The sequence below is a fragment of the Stegodyphus dumicola genome, chromosome 1, assembly GCF_044657685.1.
Source record: "Stegodyphus dumicola isolate Sdum_Otavi_A_Nest chromosome 1, ASM4465768v1".
NCBI lineage: Eukaryota > Metazoa > Arthropoda > Arachnida > Araneae > Eresidae > Stegodyphus > Stegodyphus dumicola.
The window spans coordinates 176,141,056-176,162,172 of NC_140768.1; the positions used below are offsets into that span (position 1 = coordinate 176,141,056).

The window sequence follows — 21,117 nt, forward strand, 5'->3', positions numbered from 1 at the left end:
AAAATACAAGTTCATTATAAATTAAATAAAATACATTTTGCATTCGAAGACATCTTTTTATTTAGTACACTACACTGCTATCATTTATATGATAGGAAGAAGAATGTTTAAATTCAACCAAATGTTGCATAAGATGTAATGCAAAAAGTAAAAGCTGAATTCTAACAACAGATATTAAATAAGTGATTTTTATGCTACAAAGAACTGCAAACTGACAGTATGTACTATCAAAAACATCATATTAGTCTAACACTGAAAATAAAATATAAACATAAATATTTAAAATTCCTGGTTTAATAAACAGGAAAGACTAATATATATGTCATAATACCTCAAATCAATATCTGGTTCATTCCTTATTCGTTCCTCAATGTCTTCAGCCACCCTTCGAGCTTCATTCCACCAACTTGCATGAAATTTCTGAAATTGTCGACCAAAAGAATCTTTGTGCTTGACAGCAGTTTTCTTCTCAGGTTTAGACCTTTGTAAAGCATCTAAATATTCTGTAGGCAATTGGCAACTAGATAAAATATTGTAGAGAACCCGATGGAGATCTTTGCCAAGTAACTGTATGTTTACCTGCTTGAAAGAAACACCTATATACAAAAAAAGGGGGGATATAAAATAGATACACAAAAACAATTACAAAATCTTGCAATGTTAATTTTATAGTCAGGTTCCAATTCAACGCCTTGAATAGACTTTTTATCTAAAAGAAAAATAAAAGTTGGATATAACACATTTTGTCTGCAATAACCCAATTTTTCAAGGAATAAAGCAACATAGCATAATAGGTTTTGGAATAAAATTAATCAAGCTATTAAAAAGATTTTATATGGGCAAAACTCGCACTAAACGTTATCATCATCTAAAGAAATCAAAACATTATTGTGAAGGATATTTTAAAATTACACTGCACAGATTTATGTTTTATAAATTTAGAACTTAAATAATTAATGATAATTTAGATTTTATGCACGCAAAATGGCAACAATTTCTGGTTTTGTTAGGATACAGTTTTTTACTTAATAACATAACGAAAACAACAGCATTCACCTTTAGAAATATTGAACAGATTACACTAGATTGAAACTAGATTGCAGAATGTCCAATTATTTAGCTTTAAGAATCAAAAGAGCAGATTTAAATTTTTCTATTTTATTTTTTTTAATTATCATTTAATTATTATTATGATTAGTATCATCAGGAAGAAGAATTTTCTGTTAACATTTCAAAGTATCTTAATTTCAAAGTGAACATTTCAAAGTATATTAATTTAGTTACTGAAATATAAATATATATATATATGTACATACATTTTATACCTTATCACTGATAATTCATTTATATAAAATTAAGTAAAGAATTACAGTAAACACATCCAAAATTAGAGGAGTTCAGTTTATATGATATATCACTCTGTGAAGTAATAAATAGGATATTAGTTATAATAATTAATTATAAAAAGCAATCAACTAATAAAATTTCATATAATTTATGCCTGCAATAAGCATATTTAACTTCCACAACCTGCACAAAATGACTCAATTTTTTATATGTGCTATATTTGTTAGGCTCGCACTTCTTTACTTTATTCATCAAAAGATATTTAACAATTTACTATAAAAGGTTAATCATGGGTCTTTTAGATTTTCAAATTTCAAATAATTTATCAAACAGAGTGTTTTGGTATATAATAACAAGGAAAATGTTTTATGAATGTGTGAATATTCAATAACTTTTCCTGAAATTGAAAGCGATAAATTAATAATGAAATGCATAAGCATACTAACCCACTTGCATCAAATGGCAGAATGATCAGTCAGATTTATCTGAAATATATCATGAATTAAAAATAGAACAGTCAAAAGTCGTTAATCTGGTCTCGTCGGGACTTCGGCGATTCTGGATTATCGATTTTTCCGGATTATAGATCATCAGTTTAAATCTGGTAAGATGGTAAACAGAAATTATAAAATTAAAAATATGAAACCGTAATTTATGAAATAAAGAACAATTATGATCTAAAGGGTATCAAAATTTACAAAAAAAAAAGCTTAATATTTATTTGTTTACTTTATTAAACATTTCTTTCAATGTAAGTTGTTTAAATAGCTTTCTTTTATGTGCTAATACTTTCTCTTTAATTCTATATAAACAGACATAATTTCTTGTTCAGTTACAAAGTTCCACTGTTCAAATCCTGTAATTGCTGTGCCGAGAATACCGACTAACTTGTCATTCAAAATTTTTTCATTTTCACTAACCTCTCTGTCACTTTCTTCATGCCGTTATCCATTTTTTGCAGCAATTCCACTTTTTGTTTGATGGACATCGAAACATACTTTAGCTTTGTAGATCCTTTGGGAGCTCCAGCATCAGAAATTCTATTTGACATAATCGAAAGTTCAAGCTTCCTTTTATAAAATTGCTCTAACAGTCTGCAAAAAAATAATAAGCCGGATCCAATTCGAAGATTAAGGAACAACGCAATCTGCAACATTAACTGAAATAGATAATTAGATAATTTTAGCTTATACTGTCCGTTATACATTAAACGCGCATGCGTAAATGTATTATGCGCTTGCACACACACATATGCGCAGCCATAAAGGTCTTACGCGCATGCGTGAACGCAACGCATGTGCAGAAAGTTTGTAGCTTTGAGGTCCGGATTATAGATCGTTCCGGCTTATGGGTGTCCGAATTAACGACTTTTGACTGTAATCATAAGGTATGTTTTTACTTTGAAACCTGAGTCAATTGAAAGTATATTGAGAAAAATAAGAGTATTTTGAATAAGCAATTGATACTGATGAGAACGAAAAGAAAGATTCAGACAAAAATATTCTATCTATACTATTCTATGCATTATTAAGAAACAACTGCAGTATGAAAACATACCACAATTATTCTTTTTAGCGACAAAAATAACACTAACAGCTTTGGAAATAATTTTGTAGATTTAAGTGTTAGTACAATCACTTTTCATAAAAGTCACAAAATTTTAGCAATCACACACATAACAATTCTTCAGTTTATTGACAGTTTGTTGTTCTGCAGTCACAAGCAATAATGCTCCCCCCTCCATTCCAAGTTTCAACCTTTTTTTATATATAAATTCTCATAATTTTTGCCTCAAACTAAATTTTTAAAATATGTGCTTGAGAGATTGAGCACAATGAAAGGACCTGCAGTAAAACTTCTAGACAAATTTGTATTTTGTCTTAAAATTACCAGCAACTAGTACTATGAAACTGTTTTTAAAGCCATGGCTACTAAATTTCCACCCGATCCAAAAAAAAAAAAAAAAACTGAAACCTACTCACAAGAATGTTTACCCTAATTAAAACATAAAGTATGTATGTAATAACAGGTATTATTAAATATTTTTTAAATTTTAAGAAGCTTTTTTTTTTTTTTTTTTTTTTTTTTTTTTTACTGGCCAAACAAGTTGGCTGCGTTGCTATGCAAATATCTAATTTTGACAGGAAACGCAGAAAGGATACAAACTTTCCCTAGTCCCAAACAAAACATATTGCAATTAATGACCTAAAACATAAAAATGTTCAGACTTGTATTTCATCTTATCTGTTATCCTAATAAAATGAGGCAAATGGTGGTAATGTATAAAAAACAACTAAAATTGACAATTAATCTCAGGATAATAATAATAACAATAATGAAAATAATTATTCTTACTAGTACTGTCAACTTTCTGCACTCCACTTTTCAAACAAAAGGTAACAGAAGTTGGATTTGTAGGCAAATTCTTTAGAACAGTTTCCAAATAAAAATTGAGTTGTTTTAATGAATTTTCATTTATTTCCTATATAGAAAGAAAAACATTAATTTTTTCTTTCCCATTTCTAAAAATTGTTACTTACTTTCCTCTATCTCAATCCTAACAGGCAGTAATAATTTTCAGAGTAATAATTTACCTTTGACATATGTCTTGACTGCCAATTTAAATTTAGACCATAATCATATTTTGGTCCCACACTACATCCAGACTACAGTTTACACATCAGTAATTTAGTCATTTCAAAAGTATAAACCTCATACTGATATCTAGCATGCTTATCAGAAAATTAAAATAGCATAGGGTATAAGTTTATTTAAATGACCAAGTTATTAAACTTTCTTTTTTTATGGTACAGATGCATCATGAGATACAGGAAAGTATTCATCATATGTGTTTACTTCAATTTTAATTATCATATTATGTATATTTTATTTACTTTGATATATTTTAATTACTTATACATTTTTAATTACTTAAAGAAAAATAATATTTTTCCAAGCTGTAAAAAACTGCAGTTAATTTTATTAATATTGGGTCTTCTGGAATGTTCTGCAGTGTTTTCATGAACTTTAGACCTTTCAGAGAATTTTGAAGTGACATGGATAGAGAAGCAAGGTCAATGGTCTAGTGAATACGGGAGATGACAAAAATGATATCCCAGTCATACTCAATAAGTTTTATCTGACATTCATTGAAATAAGTGACCAAGCACAGCTGTGATGGAAGACAACACCTAGACAATTGGTCAGTTCTGAGCACTTTGTTTCAATTTCTGATATTAAAACTGCCATTCAGGAATATTATTTTTCTCAATTTATTGTCTGATTTGGCACCAGTAGTTCATAGTATACTTTTCCTTTTTAGTCCCACAATATACACAGCATTACTCTCTCTCTCAATGCTACTAAAAGTTCTTTTGGTTAGCATCATGATCGTTTTTCTTGTAATAATATTACTGTATACTATCCACTCTCACCTCTAGTAATCAACTGTTTCAAAAAATGAGCTTCTTTTTTTTAAAAAAGAAAAGAATTATGTGCCAAAACTTTTCATACGGAGCAAGCATATTTTGTTCCATTACATTATTTAATACCCATACCTGATAATAGCTTACACACACATTCTTCTTTAAATGATCATGTACTACATTTTTCTGGAATATTTAGTCTGTCTGATAGTACCTGAACTGTATAATGAGAATTTTTAGTGATAGTTTCTTTTAATGAGCCCTTGTTTACAAAGGGTAGTAATCCAGAGTAGGCATTATTTCCGAGGCTTAAGTTTCCATGCTTTAACTTTTAAAACCACATTCAAACTCAGCCACCAGAAACAGCATTTTGTCCATATATAGTAAACATTTTATGAACAGTTTAACTAGAAATTTTCTTTTTAAAAAATAAAAGAACGTAATATGATGAAAATGAACTTTCATGGTCTTCATTCTTTGTATTCTTAGCACTACACTGAAACAAAAATTACACCATAACACATGCTAGAATTATGCAAAGTGAGCAGGAGAGACTGCATTTAAACAACTCATTTTCAGCAGTAATAAAACAATTAGAGGAAAACATTTTTTTGATTTGAAAAAATGCAGATCTTTCCAGATGACTCAATATATTTTTATTTATTTCAAACAATAAAATACCAAATGCAATAAAGCTGCAATCTTAAATTCAAGATTTGTGTAGGTTTAGAGAGAGATAGCTAACTTAATTTCCTTTTATACATTCAGAAAAATTCTGTGCTAAACTATATTGACAAGTGATAGATATGTGATTGAAAAAAAAAGACTCCATTCAGAATCTTTTTTAATATAGTACTTCACATTCTGAGCATCAAGAAATTGAAGATAAATTTCAAGGGTCTGGGTCATAATACCGACAGCCGAAATCCCGACAAGCCAGAATCCCGACTGTCTAGAACCCCGACAGGGCCGAAATCCTGACAACCCAAAGTCCCGACACGGTCGAAATCCCGACAAGGTCAAAATCCCGACAGGGTCAGAATCCCGAGTGTCCAGAATCGCGACAGGGTCGAAATCCCGACTGTCCAAAATCCCGACAAGTTAATATCTAAATACAAACACTCAATTTAGCTTAATAAAATACAATTTTTAACTAACATATTACTAATTAAAAGTTTAAATCAAAAAATCATAAAAATTATGTCATTACTTAAAATAATTTTTAACAAATTGAAATGACCGTTAAAATTTGAAATGAAGATTTATAAAATTATTTTTATTAAGAAAAAGAAAACATCACTTACACATGCAAACGACATATTTACAGTGACACATTGCGAGCGATAGCACGAAGATGTTCCATCACAAGTCGATTATCACGATCGTCCGCAACAGTCATAATTCTCCTTTCTCTGTCATCATCTACCTTCCTACGTTTTGGTTGTTGTTCTCCGCGAAGAATGCATTCAACTTGGTATTCCACATGCTCCTGTTCTTTTTGAAATCCTTCTATGATGTTATAAACGCCAACATGGCTCGTCCAATTAAGGTCTCCCATCTTCTGTGCCAATCCTCGACAGCATTTTGAGTGCGCGGAGCATTTATAGCTGCCTTTTCTAGATCACTAATGATTCTAGATAGCCTCAGTTCAATATTATTTTCTTCAGCAAAATCAATTAAATCTTGGAATAATCTTTTGTAATTTTCTTCAGATTTGCTAGTCATCAAAGCATATACTAGTTGCAGCTGTGTAAGTATGTTAAGGGGTCATTAGGCCTTATTGGGATTTCGCCCGTGTCGGTATTTTGACCCTGTCCGGATATTGGACAATCGGGATTTCGACCCTGTCGGGATTTTGGCTTGTCGGGATTTCGACCCTGTCGGGATTTCGGCTTGTCAGGATTCCGTCTATCGGGATTCTGGCTTGTCGGGATTTCGGCTGTCGGGATTATGTCCGGATACCAAATTTCAAATATGCTGTTTTGGTACCTTTATTACCACAGACGAGATATTTATTGATGAAGACTGTTTAGAAGTTGCATGACAAAAAGGCTTTTTTAATTCAATCAACTTGATGTAAAAATTTTATTTACTTTCATAAAAAGTTCATGATCAAATGAAAGAAATGCATAAATCAAAATGAATGAAGTAATTACAAATATGAATAAAATAATTATATATTTTAATGAGGCAAAAATGTGTAAAAAAAGGTTTCAAAAACTGAATCAATAAATCTAAATAAATAAAACCTTACTTTTTTATATTTAGTCTGTATTAGCCATCAGCCCATTAAGCAAAAATATAATTAAGGAAATAATTAACGGCTTTTGATGTTTCAGTGGCATACTACATGAACTTAAATAGATGATGCTTAACTTATATAATCTCTTAATTTCTATTTTACCTGTGGAATGAATGTTTCAGTAAACCTCACCTACAATGTTGTAGCTCTATACAGGATTTTCCCTGAAATTCTGTTTAACATCTAATGATTATGGAGCCATAAAACACTGTCAGCAAATTATTGCCTTCCCCACAAACAGGATTTATAAAATTACAAGATTAAATCAAACAAAATTTATGCAAGCCAACACTTATGATGCTGAGCTTATAATATAATACAGAATGACAAGTTTGCTCCTTGCAAACTAAATTTAAAATTAGGTTACTTGCATCTCAACATAATTACAATATAAAAACTGGAAGGCCCAAACGATACCTTATCAGGTTCAGTGTTCCTTCTTACTTGCTTTGGGAACATTAAATGACCATACTCGGAACAGGGAGCTTACTAAAGCTATGTTCAATAAATGTGGGAAGTAGACAAGATACACAGGAAGGGTATACGAAACCCTTTATTTTTCTCTCTTTACAATGATTTCCGGACTTTGGAATACAGAGACCAACCACTTGTGGTCTGAACGTAAGAATATAAAAATATTAACTAAATTCTAACTAAACTAACTTTGGATTAATAAACAAGTGTCTACTTGAAGATTGGCCGTATATTAACAGAAAGGGCGTATGTAGTACAGAGAACTGTTAACACCACGATACGTTTAAAATTATCAAGAGGATTAAACCTCTGGCCTTGAAGGCAACCAGCAACCGAGTAAAACTGCTATGGCAGCTCCTAATCACTCCTTCCTCTCTCTTGCTTGGCAACAAGCCACAACTTAAGTACCTGGCGTTCGCAAGACAAATTTGCATAAATAAGTTAAAGCTTTTAATTCTGGCCGGAAGTAGAAAATAAGAAGTGATAGTAAAGATTTAAAATAAAATAAACGTTAGTAAAACTTAAGTTCCTTACAACCTAGTTTAAACTTCAGAAATAACTATCAATATTTTTAATTTACCATCTGAACTAAAAACAATCATTTTCCTGTACTACATCTAGCTGGCCACTGTGCATAGTAACCCTAAGTGGTGAAGATCTTTCCCAAAAGGGTTATCAGTTGAAGTTAAGAAACTACCTATTTTTAACTCGTAGATGGCTTTAAAAACTGATATGAATAAATATGTGTGACAAACTGTTAGCAGAATTTTAAAATATTTATCAGATTGCATGATATAAAATTAGACTAATATTAATACTAAAATTTTATATCTGAAGCAGAATTCATGAATTTTGCTGAATTGCACAGCATGACTATTTAATACTTTCATCAGCATGGAAACAGGAACATATGATTAAATATGATGCGGAAATGAATCTACTTGCAGTATTGCATAAATATCCATTTGTTACAGAAAAGGGAATTTAAGAAAATTTATATATAATTTGGTGTATGAATACACCTACTCTTAACAAATATAATACGTACTTATTTTGGAGTATGTTCCTACAACTACAGGTCAAGAGTAACTCATATCCATAAAAAAAGAGAGAGAATTATGTTTGAACTATTAAAATTTTATATGTACTTTTTTGCTTGATATTTTTTAACATGTTAAGCAATATGAGAGCAATTTCATGGTATTATATCAAAATGAATAATTTTGCTAACCCATTAAATTAATATAAGATCCCAATCACATTATGCTTCGGCTATGCGGGACTTGATGTCGAAAAGGATTCATTTTCAGTCAGGTTTGAAAAAAATCCAGCGTAGCCTCAGCATTGCTTCTGTAGCTAGGTGGGACTTTGCTTCAGGCGCAGATCTTTTTTCTAGGAATCCTCCCATTTAAATCAGTGCTACCAGAATCTCGTTTCTCAGAAAAGTCCCGTCTAGCACAGATTGTAACCATGTGTGATAACCTCTTAACTTGAACCAGGTTTTAAAGATATAAAATTTAGTCAGAAAATATAGTTTCAGTGCACAGAAGCCATAAAAGAAATGGTCTCTCACACAGTTTTGCAAGAAAACAACCACAATATTAACAGAAAATATGCCATTTTTACTCATGTATTCCTCCCCGAACATTTTAGCACAAGGTTTTGAAAATATTTTAAATATTCATGTATTTAAAATACTATTTCCCTTTCTCAATGGTATTCAGAGAGCAAGTTCTGATACATTTTAAAATAGATTCATCCCCATACTGGTTGTTTTCATCTTACTAACTGGATAGCAAGATTCCAATTAGTAAGGAACTCATGGATTTGGGGTGCATGAGCTGTGACTGATGAAGAAATAATCATGAAGAGCTTCAAAAAAGAGGAATATATAATGTTCTTGATGGCTATGAAGATCATTGCATGTGGGAAGATAGACTAAATGTTGATGAAGATGATGACAACAAGCATTGAAAGCGACAGCTGGCAAGCTGTAGCAGAAGATACAAACAGTAGTTCTGGTAGCAATAAATGATTTGAAGCCTAATGAGAAACAGTCGACAGGAATAGCTGCAACCAAGATTCAAGGCACAGGTAAGTAGAGATGAAGATACCTTATTAAATTATTTGATATTAATATTACTATTTATTTTAATTGGAATATAAACTTCTTTTCAATAAATAACATTATAATAATTACTGATAGTCTATCTATGAATACATTTCATTTGCTATTGCTTACTGTAATCACATCCCTCAGTAATTAAATTATTCTCACAATTTTCTCCTTCTGATTTTCATACAATAAATTTAGGGAGAAAAGGGAGAAATATACAGTAAAAATGCCATAAGTCTTGTAATGATTCTTCCAGAAACAAATAAAACATTAATATTGATACTAACTAATGAATGTATGCCTCACTTTCTCTAAGAGAGAGTCGAAAAGCATTCACTGCTAAGGCAATGAAAAAAATCGAGTCCCAGATATCGGAAGCAGAACATTTAAGATGCGATATTTCACTCCAATAAAAGGTTAGATAAAACTAAAAGAAGAGGAATAATTTATCAAGCTCTGAATAGTATGAGATCTTTTCATATGAATGTATTCACTCTATTTTTTTTTTCTTTTTGCCAATTTTATTTAGCATTAATCAGCTATAACATAATAAATATTTCTGAAACAGAATTTTTAGAAATTCAGCATGACCTGTATATTTATTGTGAAAAAATTTTATTGACAAAATTAAAAATATTGATGTAGAATAAACATTAATAAATAAAACTCTTTACAGAAATGAAATTTAATGAAAAACATTTAAGAAGCAAATCATGAAAGTATGAAAAAAAATTATTTATAAAAAATAACTTTTGTAATGCTCTAAATTGCTTTTTTATCATATATTATTGCTATGGAAGGCAATACCTTTGATTCTAATAATTAAAGCAAGTTTTTGAAGATATGTAAAATTGAGCATCTCTGAAAAATCATTTTATCTCAAAACATCTGTGAAATTAATAACATTAAATAAGAATATCATGAGTTTTTGCATAGAAAAATTTTGATAGTTATAATGGTTTCTAATTAAATATTTCTGGAGTGATGTATACAAGCGTTACTTTGAAATTTCTAAATTTTACATAAATTTATATGTTTAAAACAATTAACACAAACACAGTATTAACATGAAAACAATAAATACAAAAACTGTTAACATGATAGCTTAGACATTTTTATTTAAAAAAGGAAAAAAAGCAGACACATTCTTTAAGAAATTGAATTTGTTTATTCATACCCATTAATTGAAAAATTAATATGTATGAATGAACATATATAAACAAATCAACTTACATAGATCAATCCTGTGAGCAACAGCCCCAAATGGGGATGCAAAGCAATATGTTAGAATCGAAAAAAATTTAATACAGATTCACAAATTTAAAAAACATTGCAATTCCTTCATTATCTTTAATTTAATATACTACATTGTTTTTTATGTTTGAGGAAAACAGGTTTAGTCCCTTTTCCATGCAAAGGAGTTAAATGGTAGAAATACATCATGGATGTAAATATAGTGATGAAATTCGGAAAATTCCTTTGTCAAATGACATGGCTACCACTAGATTTTCTGACGTTAGCAATGTCTAATTCAAGCAACTAATTACTAGACTTTAAAAAGAAAGCCCAAAACAACTAATATTTAAAAAGAAACTAGGTTGTTAGACTTTGTCACATACAGTATTTAGAAAAAATATATCGAAGAACTGTTATTTTATCCTCCTTTGGAAAAATATATGAAAGAGAAAGACATATATAGATGATGAATGTTTTAAAACTGAAGCTTTATAATGGAAGAATTAAATGAGTATAAAAGCAGTGAAGGGCAAGAATACTGGTTTTAAATCATGTGTTAAAGTTGCTGGTAATGATCATGTTAATGTTTAAACGGTGTTTGATCCATCAGAAAGGCCTTTGCAGCAAAAACATTCACAACAGAATTGAATGATGTACTTACTTCAAGGTGTTGTCAAAATAATAAATTTTAATATACAATGCCCTTAACAGCTATTAATTTTCAAATTTTTATAAAGACATGGATAGCAAATACAAAAATTGATTACTACAAGCAAAAGTAAGTTGGATGTCTAAAGGGCAAAATTCAAGAAAATTATTATTATTAAAAGACAAAATTATTACATTTTTAAGCTAACAAAAATCTGATCTTGCTGCTCCTTCTCAAAATGACTTATGGCTATTAACACTGTGCTGTTTGTCAGATATTTTAGAGAAATTAAATGATCTCAACATGTCACTACAAGGAAAAAGATAGCAATATAAATTAAAAAAATAGCAAAATATATACAGTCAAAAGTCGTTAATCCGGACTCGGCGATTCCGGATTATCGATTTTTCCGGATTATAGATCATCAGTTTAAATCTGGTAAAATGGCATGCAAAAATTATAAAATTAAAAATACGAAACCGTAATTTACGAAATAAAGAACAATTATGATCTAAAGGGTATCAAAATTTACAAAGAAAAAGCTTAATATTTATTTGTTTACTTTATTAAACATTTCTTTCAATGTAAGTTGTTTAAGTTGCTTCATTTTTTATGTTATAATACATTCTCTTTAATTCTATAAACAGACATAATTTCTTGTTCAGTTACAAAGTTCCGCTGTTCAAGTCCTATAATTGCTGTGTCGAGAATACCGACTAATTTGTCAATCGAAATTTTTTCGTTTTCAATAACCTCTGTTACTTTCTTCGCTATCGGAAGCGAATTATAATGACGAGGCATTTGATTCAAATCATATCAAAGATGAGATGAAATACTACATTGAGTAAGCAATTATAAGCCAAATAAAATAAAAACATCTGCCGTTAAGATAAGGATAGTGCTGACAGATCAACTTCCAATTCAATGCACGCCGCCCCGGCGTTAAAGATAAACAAAGTTTAGATAAACAAACGTTAAAGTTTAGATAAACAAACGTTAAAGTTTAGATAAACAAAGGATATGCCTTTATCCATTTTTTGGAGCAATTCCACTTTTTGTTAAATGGACTCCGAAAGATACTTTCGCTTTGTATATCCTTTACATATTAGTAAATATATACCGGAAATTCTATTTGACGTAATCGAAAGTTCAAGCTTACTTTTATAAAATTGCTCTAACAGTCTGCAAAAAATAATAATCCGGATCCAATTCGAAGATTAAGGAACAACGCAATCTGCAAAATTAACTGAAATAGATAATTAGATAATTTTAGCTTAGCTTATCCCGTCCGTTATACATTAAACGCGCATTCGTAAACGTATTTTGCGCACGCGCACACGCAAATTCGCAGCGGTAAAGGTCTTACGAGCATGCGCAGAAAGTTTGTAGCTTTGAGGTCCGGGTTATGGGTGTCCGAATTAACGACTTTTGACTGTATAGCATATTTACTTTAAACACTAAAACTGAGGGTTTTGGTGAAAAGATCCACACTGGAAGAATAAGGTGGGAAAATAATTCTTTTGGCAAGTTTTTTTACCATCAACTATTTTATAATCTAAAAAAAATACTTGCAAAACAAACTGTTATCATTTTTGTACATATTCTTCCTGCTGCATTCTGTATTCCAACAGTTTTTATTCACAAAATATGACTTTTTTGGAAGATCTTTAAGTTAATTTCAAAATGTGTGCTTGTTAGATTTGCTTGCAATGAAGAAAGAGGTAAAATTTCTGCAGGAATGTAGTATTTTACATTAAAATTGCTAAAGGGAACAATTGCTTTGAATCTCTTTCTTAAAGTGATCTTTGAGATAAATAAAATATAAAATATGTCTGCAATAACATGTCTGTACGTAAGAAATAATTCTTTACAAATATAAATCATAATTCTTTTTATACTGTCAAATTTGCTAAACTGCACCAAAGTGGTTGTCCTATGATGAAAGTACCAAATTATTACAGATCACTTAAAAGTCTACGAAACACAGTTTGAAAATATTTTGTATTGAACATTGATTTTAAAATGTTATCTAGGATACAAACACCATTTCTGATTGACAATAATGAGACTGATCACCTGCTATATAATGTGTTTTGTAAGACAAAAGGAACTCGCCAAGAGGAATTTGTTCAGCTACTGAATGACTCAAAACTCGAGAGTTTGAATAAAATTCCTTGACTGAATTCCAGATCAGAACTAGAACAGACTTTCCGAGAATCTCTGAAAGGGTGCTAAATGTTCTTTTCCCATTCAGCACCCCATATTTATGTGAAAATTTCTTTTCAATAAATAATGAACAACTTTTTCAGCTTTAACACTTGATAAATACAAATATTATAGAAAGCTGAAAAAAAGCTGAAAAACATTTTACATCCAGCAGTGTCAAATAGTGTCCCAAGATTTAATTGGTTATACAGACTCCCATCTGGGGGGGGGGAAAAGTGCATTCATCTCCTTAAAATGTGATTTTCCTTCATTAACTTGAAGCAAATACTAAAACTTCTTTTGTATGTTATTTACTAAAGAAATAAACAATTCATGGGAAAATATTTATTTTTATATCTTTATTTTGATATCTAATATTTGAGATAGTGAAAAAGTCTCAATGATAAGAATGAAATGATGAATGAAGAAAGTTTAAAAAACTCTGATATAGATGAATACAAGTTCTACTCTGATCAGGATATGCATAAAATATAAAATTAAGGTTGCTTTTTAGGTACATATAAAAGATGAGATAATTTTTATATTTTACAATAAATGATTAAACTTTTTTCTGATTCTTTTAAAAATTTGACATAACTGAAGATTTTTAAAACTTTTCAAATATTTCTGAGGTGTGATTTATGTGCACAGATGAGTTTCAATTATTAATAATTTTTTAAACATTATGATTGTTATTTAATTACTGAAATCTCACAACTTGTTGGAAATTATAAACAGAAAATTTTTCCTCCTCTTCACAAGCAAATTAAGATCATATTAAAAATTTATATTATGCATCTATACCATAACTAAAAACAAATTTATACAAATACTAAATTACTTCCAGGGGAGTTTTAAAAAGCTTTATTTGGAAAAGTTAAATACTACAATCCTTATATAATCAAAAAATATTTTAAATGAATTACATTTAATATAACATAACATCTTTCTCTTATTATGTGAATTTATGGTTAAAAATTCAGCAAACAGATTTAAATTCAGATTACGATCATGTAAATTCTTGTGCAAGTTTCAGAACATTTTGGTTTCACAAATGGTTAACATTTTGGTTTGAATCATAAGGCTTAATAATAATTATACTAAATAAAAAAAAATCACTAATATAATACTTACATAAATTCAAGCTTAGGAAAAGTTTTTCATTTAATTTTATAGCTCAGAGCATGTATGATGCAAAATCTGTTGCCTAAACAACAATTTTTCTTCTATATTTAACAATATTAAAGCTTGATTTGGCTAATCTTTAGAATATGGTAACAGGTAGTTTGGCGACATTTTGGTAAGGCGATAAAGATTACTAGCTAGGACTTTAGCAATAATCTGAGAAGTACACAGTTCGAATCCCAGATTATTTTGTCTTAGAGAAATAAGAGATCATGAGACGTGTAATGTGACATTTTCCAGAAAATTCCGATCGTGATTGTAGCTAATAAGCACTTAGAAAAAATTTCGCTGCTAAAGTGCAGAATCGCCCACTTATTTGTTTGGCGCTTTTTACAAGAGTAAGAAGAATTAGATTTTTGTCAATTTTCTGACTTTTTAAGTGAAAATAGGTCGATGTGTACATAGATAAAGTCAAGAGTGTGCGCAATGCCATTTTTGTGCAATTCTGCGATGTTTTTTTAAGTGAAAATAGGTGGACGTGTACATGGATACCGATTATGTGCGATTCTTAAAAACGCGGCAAGCGGTTTGCTATTCTGCACTTTCTCCCAATTTCGCTCCTAATCTTCGTCATGATTAAACATTTATGTTCCATAAAAGTTCTAGTATAAACGTAATTCGGCTAGCAGATTGCTGGAAAAAATGCCTTTACTTTATGAAAACAAAATGGCGCCCAAAACAAAACTAGCAGGTTGCTGTAGCAAGGTTGGTTGCCAAATTTTCGCCAAAAAATCGTGAAGTTACCATAATGTAAAGATTCACCCTTGATTTTTATATTTCTGTAATAGAATTCTTAAATGAAAAGAAGTGATATTTGATATTGTTTAATGTTTTTAATTTTCTCATGTTTAGACCAGAGCTTAAATTGCGCCGGAGCCTGGGCTCTGGTTTTTCTCAGTTTATGGGATAAATCATAATTCTACACAGAGTGCACCGGAGCCCTCCAGCACTTCTCTTATGTAATTACGGAACAATAATTTCAGTAGAAATTTGATCTCAACAATTTTATTTTTAGCAGCAATAAAATTACATTAAAAATCGCTTATTAAATTTTAATTTGGCTCTTTATATTTTATTTCATTTTAATTTTTTAATTATTTAATAAATAATAATCAATAATTAATTTATTTATTAATGATTAGCTAAATAATGATTAATAAATATTAATTGTTGTTATTAATTAAATAATTATTTACTAATTTAATAATTAACTATTTAATTTTTTAATTATTAATGATTATAGTAGTAATTTTATTTATTTACTTTTGTTCCTCTTTCCTGATGATCTTCCATAGGGTTCTGGCACTTCTAATTTTAGAAATTAAGTCCTGGTTTAGTCTCGAACTGCAATCTGCTACAACTTGCCTCTCAGGACAAAAGAGGGAATCTACCATAAATATTATAGCAACATTCATACTGCACTGAACGTGAGAATGCATGCTCTTCCTACAGTGCAATAATGAAAAAAACTAACCAACTTTGGCTAATCTTTGGAATATGGTAACAGGTAGATTGGTGACATTTTGGTAAGGCGATAAAGGCTACTAGCTAGGACTTTAGCAGTGTACATGGATAAAGTCAAGAGTGTGCGCAATGCCATTTTTGTGCAATTCTGGGATATTTTTTTTTTTTTTGGTACAACTCTAATATACGCCCTAATTTCACCAAATGTGGCGATATGTGTTCTGCGCTGGTTTTTGGCACGATTGCGTGTTCTATGGCAACCCTGTTGACGTTGAAAAATCTTTCGCTGGAGCTCGTTGATTTGCCTCTGTGTCTGAGAAGATGGGAGGGAAAGATAAAATGGTAGTTGTTGAATTGAAGTTCGGCAAAAGGAAACATCATTGCGGCTATCCTGTTGAGGAGTAGTGGGTATTTGGAAGTGTGGAAAGAGGGTCTGGGAGATTATTTTTAATGGCAGTGCATGATAGAAGTAGGGATTTGTGATTTTATTTATTTGTGAACCATAGTATAAATTTTCTGGATAGTGTGTCTGGCTGTCATTTAAATACGATAGTGATTACGTGGCGGCATGTTAAAGGCGGTATGAAATTTATATTTCTGCTATTCGAAAACGCATTAATTCATGGTAAGTGCATTTTATTTTATCCTTGTTCTTATTTTGTAGAATGTTATGTTCATTGGTTCTTTAGTATGAATTTCGGCTTAATCCTAGTATACGGTGCACATGAGAGTTGGCGAAATTCGGGTTTAAGAGACTAGTAAGCACGCCAATTGTGGTAACCAAGCCGATTTGGATGCTCTGGAAAAGAGTGTATTTGGGAGCATTTTCGCACATGCTCATTAAATATTTTAAATTGAGAAGTTTTGATTGGTGCAGATGGAAGAGAAGAATTATTTCAAACCACTGATTGAAGTTTCGTTAATCTTTGGCTGAACTGAATGAGAAAGGATACTTTTATTTTTTGTATTTTTTATAATAACAGTAGTGGTTTCGCCAAGTTTCTGATTGGTTAATATTTTTTAATTAATCGGTTTTTGGTCAGATACTGAATATGATTTTAGTTTGATAACGTCTTTTATTCTACATTTCGAGTTGCTAACGTATTTTGTTCTACAGTTCTATTTGCTAACGTATTTTGTTCTACAGTTCTATTTGCTAACGTATTTTGTTCTACAGTTGGATAACGTTAATTTTCGGTTATGATGTGCAGTGCTATGAATTGCGATTATTTAAACACAAAATTTTTTTGGAAGTTAGAACTGGAAGGAAAGCTTGTTGTGATTCAATGGGCAGTAGATGCCGGATTGCTGCCGAATTTTAAAAATCGTGCCATGGCCGCACCGTATACTAGGATTTGGAAGGAACGTGGAGTGCTGTTAAGCGTGAGATAAAGGGGATGAAAAAGGTAAGCAAAGAGTTTGACTCTTATTTGGTGGAATATATGTGGCAGCGCCTGAAAAATAATAAATCGTCATCCGAAAAAATGAAAGACTTTATATTTGCAATAAAAGCAATATATCCGCCACCCGAGTTTGAGGGCTATGGCATTTGAATTATGATATAGACCCTAAAACATATGTGACACTTAGCCATGGTATTTAATTTATTATATTTGATATGTGAATGTTTTGTATTTGTTGCGATGCACGTTGAAAATTATATTTTTATTTGTTATAAAGTCTGTTAAAAATTATTTTCAATTTATAAATGTTTGCTTTTTTTCTTGTGTCTCACCGTATGCTTAGGATTTATTATCTTATGATTATCATTTTGTTTACTTGCCAACTCAAACTTGTGGTGACGCTTTACTTTGAGGTTGCCAAAAATTTGGCGACAAACGTAAATGCATCATTTTGGTGTTAGCGACAATTTTAAAAATTGCGCCAAGGCCGCACCGTATACTAGGATTTTACCTGAATTTCTGTCGTTATTGTTGTTTTTTTAAATTGTTTGAAATTTATTTTGTTGTTTAGTGTCTAGACTGTGCAATTCGTAGATGTTTTTTAAAGTTGAAACAGAATGCTGTGTACATGGTATTATTTGAAATTTATTGTTGTTATGTTATTTTATTAAAGCGAGGAGTGCGTAGATCATAGATTCCTTCCTTGCCTAAATTGTGCAATTCGTAGAACTTTTTTAAGTTTAAACAGGATGCTGTGTACATGGTATTCTTTGAAATTTATTGTTGTTATGTTAATTTATTAAAGTGAGGTGTACCTGGTTTGTAGATTCGTTCGTTGCCTACATTTTGCCATTCGTAGATGTTTTTTTAAGTTAAAACATGTCGCCGTGTACATGGATTCTTGTCAAATATTTTTGGTTAGAAACTTTACGGTTTTGCTATCTAAATTTTTTGTTTTTCTTTCGTATTTTTAGCTAAATTATATGTTGAAAACGTACGTTTTGCATGTGCGAAAACCGTGTTTTGGGAGACATTTTAGGCTAAAAGTTCGAAATGTAGACAAAAAATTTAGATAGTAATATGGCAGCGTGAAGTTTCTCGCCAAAAATATTTGGTGACTTGAGGGCGCATATCAGAGTAGTTCCTTTTTTTTAAGTGAAAATAGATCGACGTGTGCATGGATACCGTGTATGTGCAATTCTTAAAAACGCGGCAAGCAGTTTGCGATTCTGCACTTTCTCCCAATTTCGCACCTAATCTTTGTCATGATTAAGAATTTTTGTTCCATAAAAGTTCTAGCATAAGCGTAATTCAGCTAGCAGATTGTTGTAAAAATATGTTGAGTAAAAAAAAACATGCCTTTACTTTGTGAAAACAAAATGGCACCCAAACAAAAACTAGCAGGTTGCTGTAGAAGGGTTGGTCGCCAAATTTTCACCGAAAAATCACCAAGTTACCATAATCCAAAGATTAATGAAAACTTTCTGTGGAATCACAGTCAGATTAATCATTAAGCAAAATAAGTATCCCAAGAACAAGGGAATGACACAAAAAAATTCTCATTTTTCAGTTTTACCAGTATGGAATGTATGGTATAGCTAAGCCACGACTAAAAAGAATGAGGAGAAAAGTGACACACATGTACATGGGTACACAGCTTAAGAGTCTTAATCTGGTCCAGTGTGGAATACATGTTTTAAAAGACAAATAATTATGTTAAAAGCATTAAACAGCTCTTTTACTTGACTGAAAAAAAGTCCAAGTGCAAATCTGAAACTTATTACATTATATCAGCTATCATGATGCTGATAATACATTCTAGATTCGACCCTTGGTTACTAAATGGGCTGGATACCTCAGGTTTTAATAATTTTAATCCATAAAAAAGGATGAACAGCTATCTCTTTAAGATAACTTTCCACAAAAGCATCTTTCGAAAATGAGAGTCCTCATCTTCCCTCATCAACTTTTCTCATAGTAATTTATTTTCTATGTTCCTTTGAAGAGCTACTTCATAAAAAGCTACCTACAACAAATTCACTTAAATTTATATTATTCACAGGCAAAAGCAAAGAATCTTCCACTCAGTTATCTAATTGAAACTGGCTCTATTTAAACTAGCGCAGAACTTAATCAGAATGTCCATGAAATGGAAATATAATCAGGAGGAAAATATGTGTTTAATGGTTTTACACATTTAGCGCATGAATTTGAACTCAGAACAGTAAAAATTTAGTAGTTCTGTACACTAATTAATGTGAACTGAATAGATAAGTTATTAATAGATTCACACATTATACAAACTTAAAAAATTATGTATAAAGATGACATGCTAACATGGTTAACTTACCTTTTCTTTCGGAAACTGATAAAAAAGGTCAGGATGCACAACAAAATAAAATGGCCTCAGAGCAGTAGCAACTTCTTGCTGTGTTAACGATACTGAACTTGAATGACATACTGGTATCCTAATATTTGTAGTTCGAGCAAACTTCACAAAATAACTGTGGTATTAAAAAGAAAAACTATATTAGTTATTATATAAAACGTATAACTTAAATTTTATGGTTAGAAATAAGTTAAATAAATTTTAGCAATTAGCAACGTTTGTTTCCCATTAAACAGTTCCTATATATAAATGATATAACGAATCCTTAAAAAATTCGAATATTTGGTGTCAAACATAATGTGAAAGTGCAATCTCATTGAAGAAATGTAATCAGTATCTTACTTTAATTTTAAAAACTTAGCCATCCACAACTGCATCTGAATTTTAAATTAAATACAAAACTGAATTTAAATCACACCAAAATCAACCGCTTGCCTAACATTGTTTACTTCGTAAACACATGTATGATAACCTTGAAAATAATGTTGCCAATTCTTTCTCTGAAACGTTTGACAAGGATATCAAGCGCGTATTTCTCTGCGCGCAAACCAAGGAGGTTAGAATAGAAGGAGGGAGGGTTCGCCGTGTCCTCCACTATAGGGGAATGAAACCTCCGCCGAACAAGCGGCGTCCATGTTTGTGACCTCAAAACATCGCATTACATCAATGACATGTACGTGTTTCTAAGCTGTTCCGTGCATGTATTTTCCAGTAAAAATATGTTAAATTTATAATGAAATGCCTCGCTATTGTTGAATTTTTGTTTTAAAGTAAGAAAGATGATATCCATAATTTACTATGTGCAGCAAATTATTAAGAAATAGTTCGAAATCTAAATGCATGCGCATAACGTTAAAGTCTTTAAAAAATGATGTTTCTGCATATTTCACGGATTTGCTTAGGTTTCATTAGCAACCTGTTG

General features: G+C 30.6%; 1 protein-coding gene across 2 annotated transcripts in view; it reads right to left on the reverse strand.

Annotated features, from left to right (window-relative positions):
- The window catches only part of LOC118201849 (T-cell activation inhibitor, mitochondrial), a 74,821-nt gene extending 54,008 nt beyond the window's left edge, over positions 1-20,813 (reverse strand). Inside the window, exons 1-4 of one of the 2 annotated variants that reach the window (XM_085823133.1) lie at positions 20,538-20,806; positions 20,157-20,310; positions 3,703-3,829; positions 332-596 (exon numbers count right to left, since the gene is read on the reverse strand). In XM_085823133.1, the coding sequence (XP_085679259.1) occupies positions 332-596; positions 3,703-3,829; positions 20,157-20,310; positions 20,538-20,572 (581 nt within the window). In that variant the 5' untranslated portion in view covers positions 20,573-20,806. Of the gene's footprint in view, positions 1-331; positions 597-3,702; positions 3,830-20,156; positions 20,311-20,537 lie in introns of both variants that reach the window. The other variant, XM_085823136.1, reaches the window with a different exon arrangement.
- Positions 20,814-21,117: the final 304 nt, after the last annotated feature.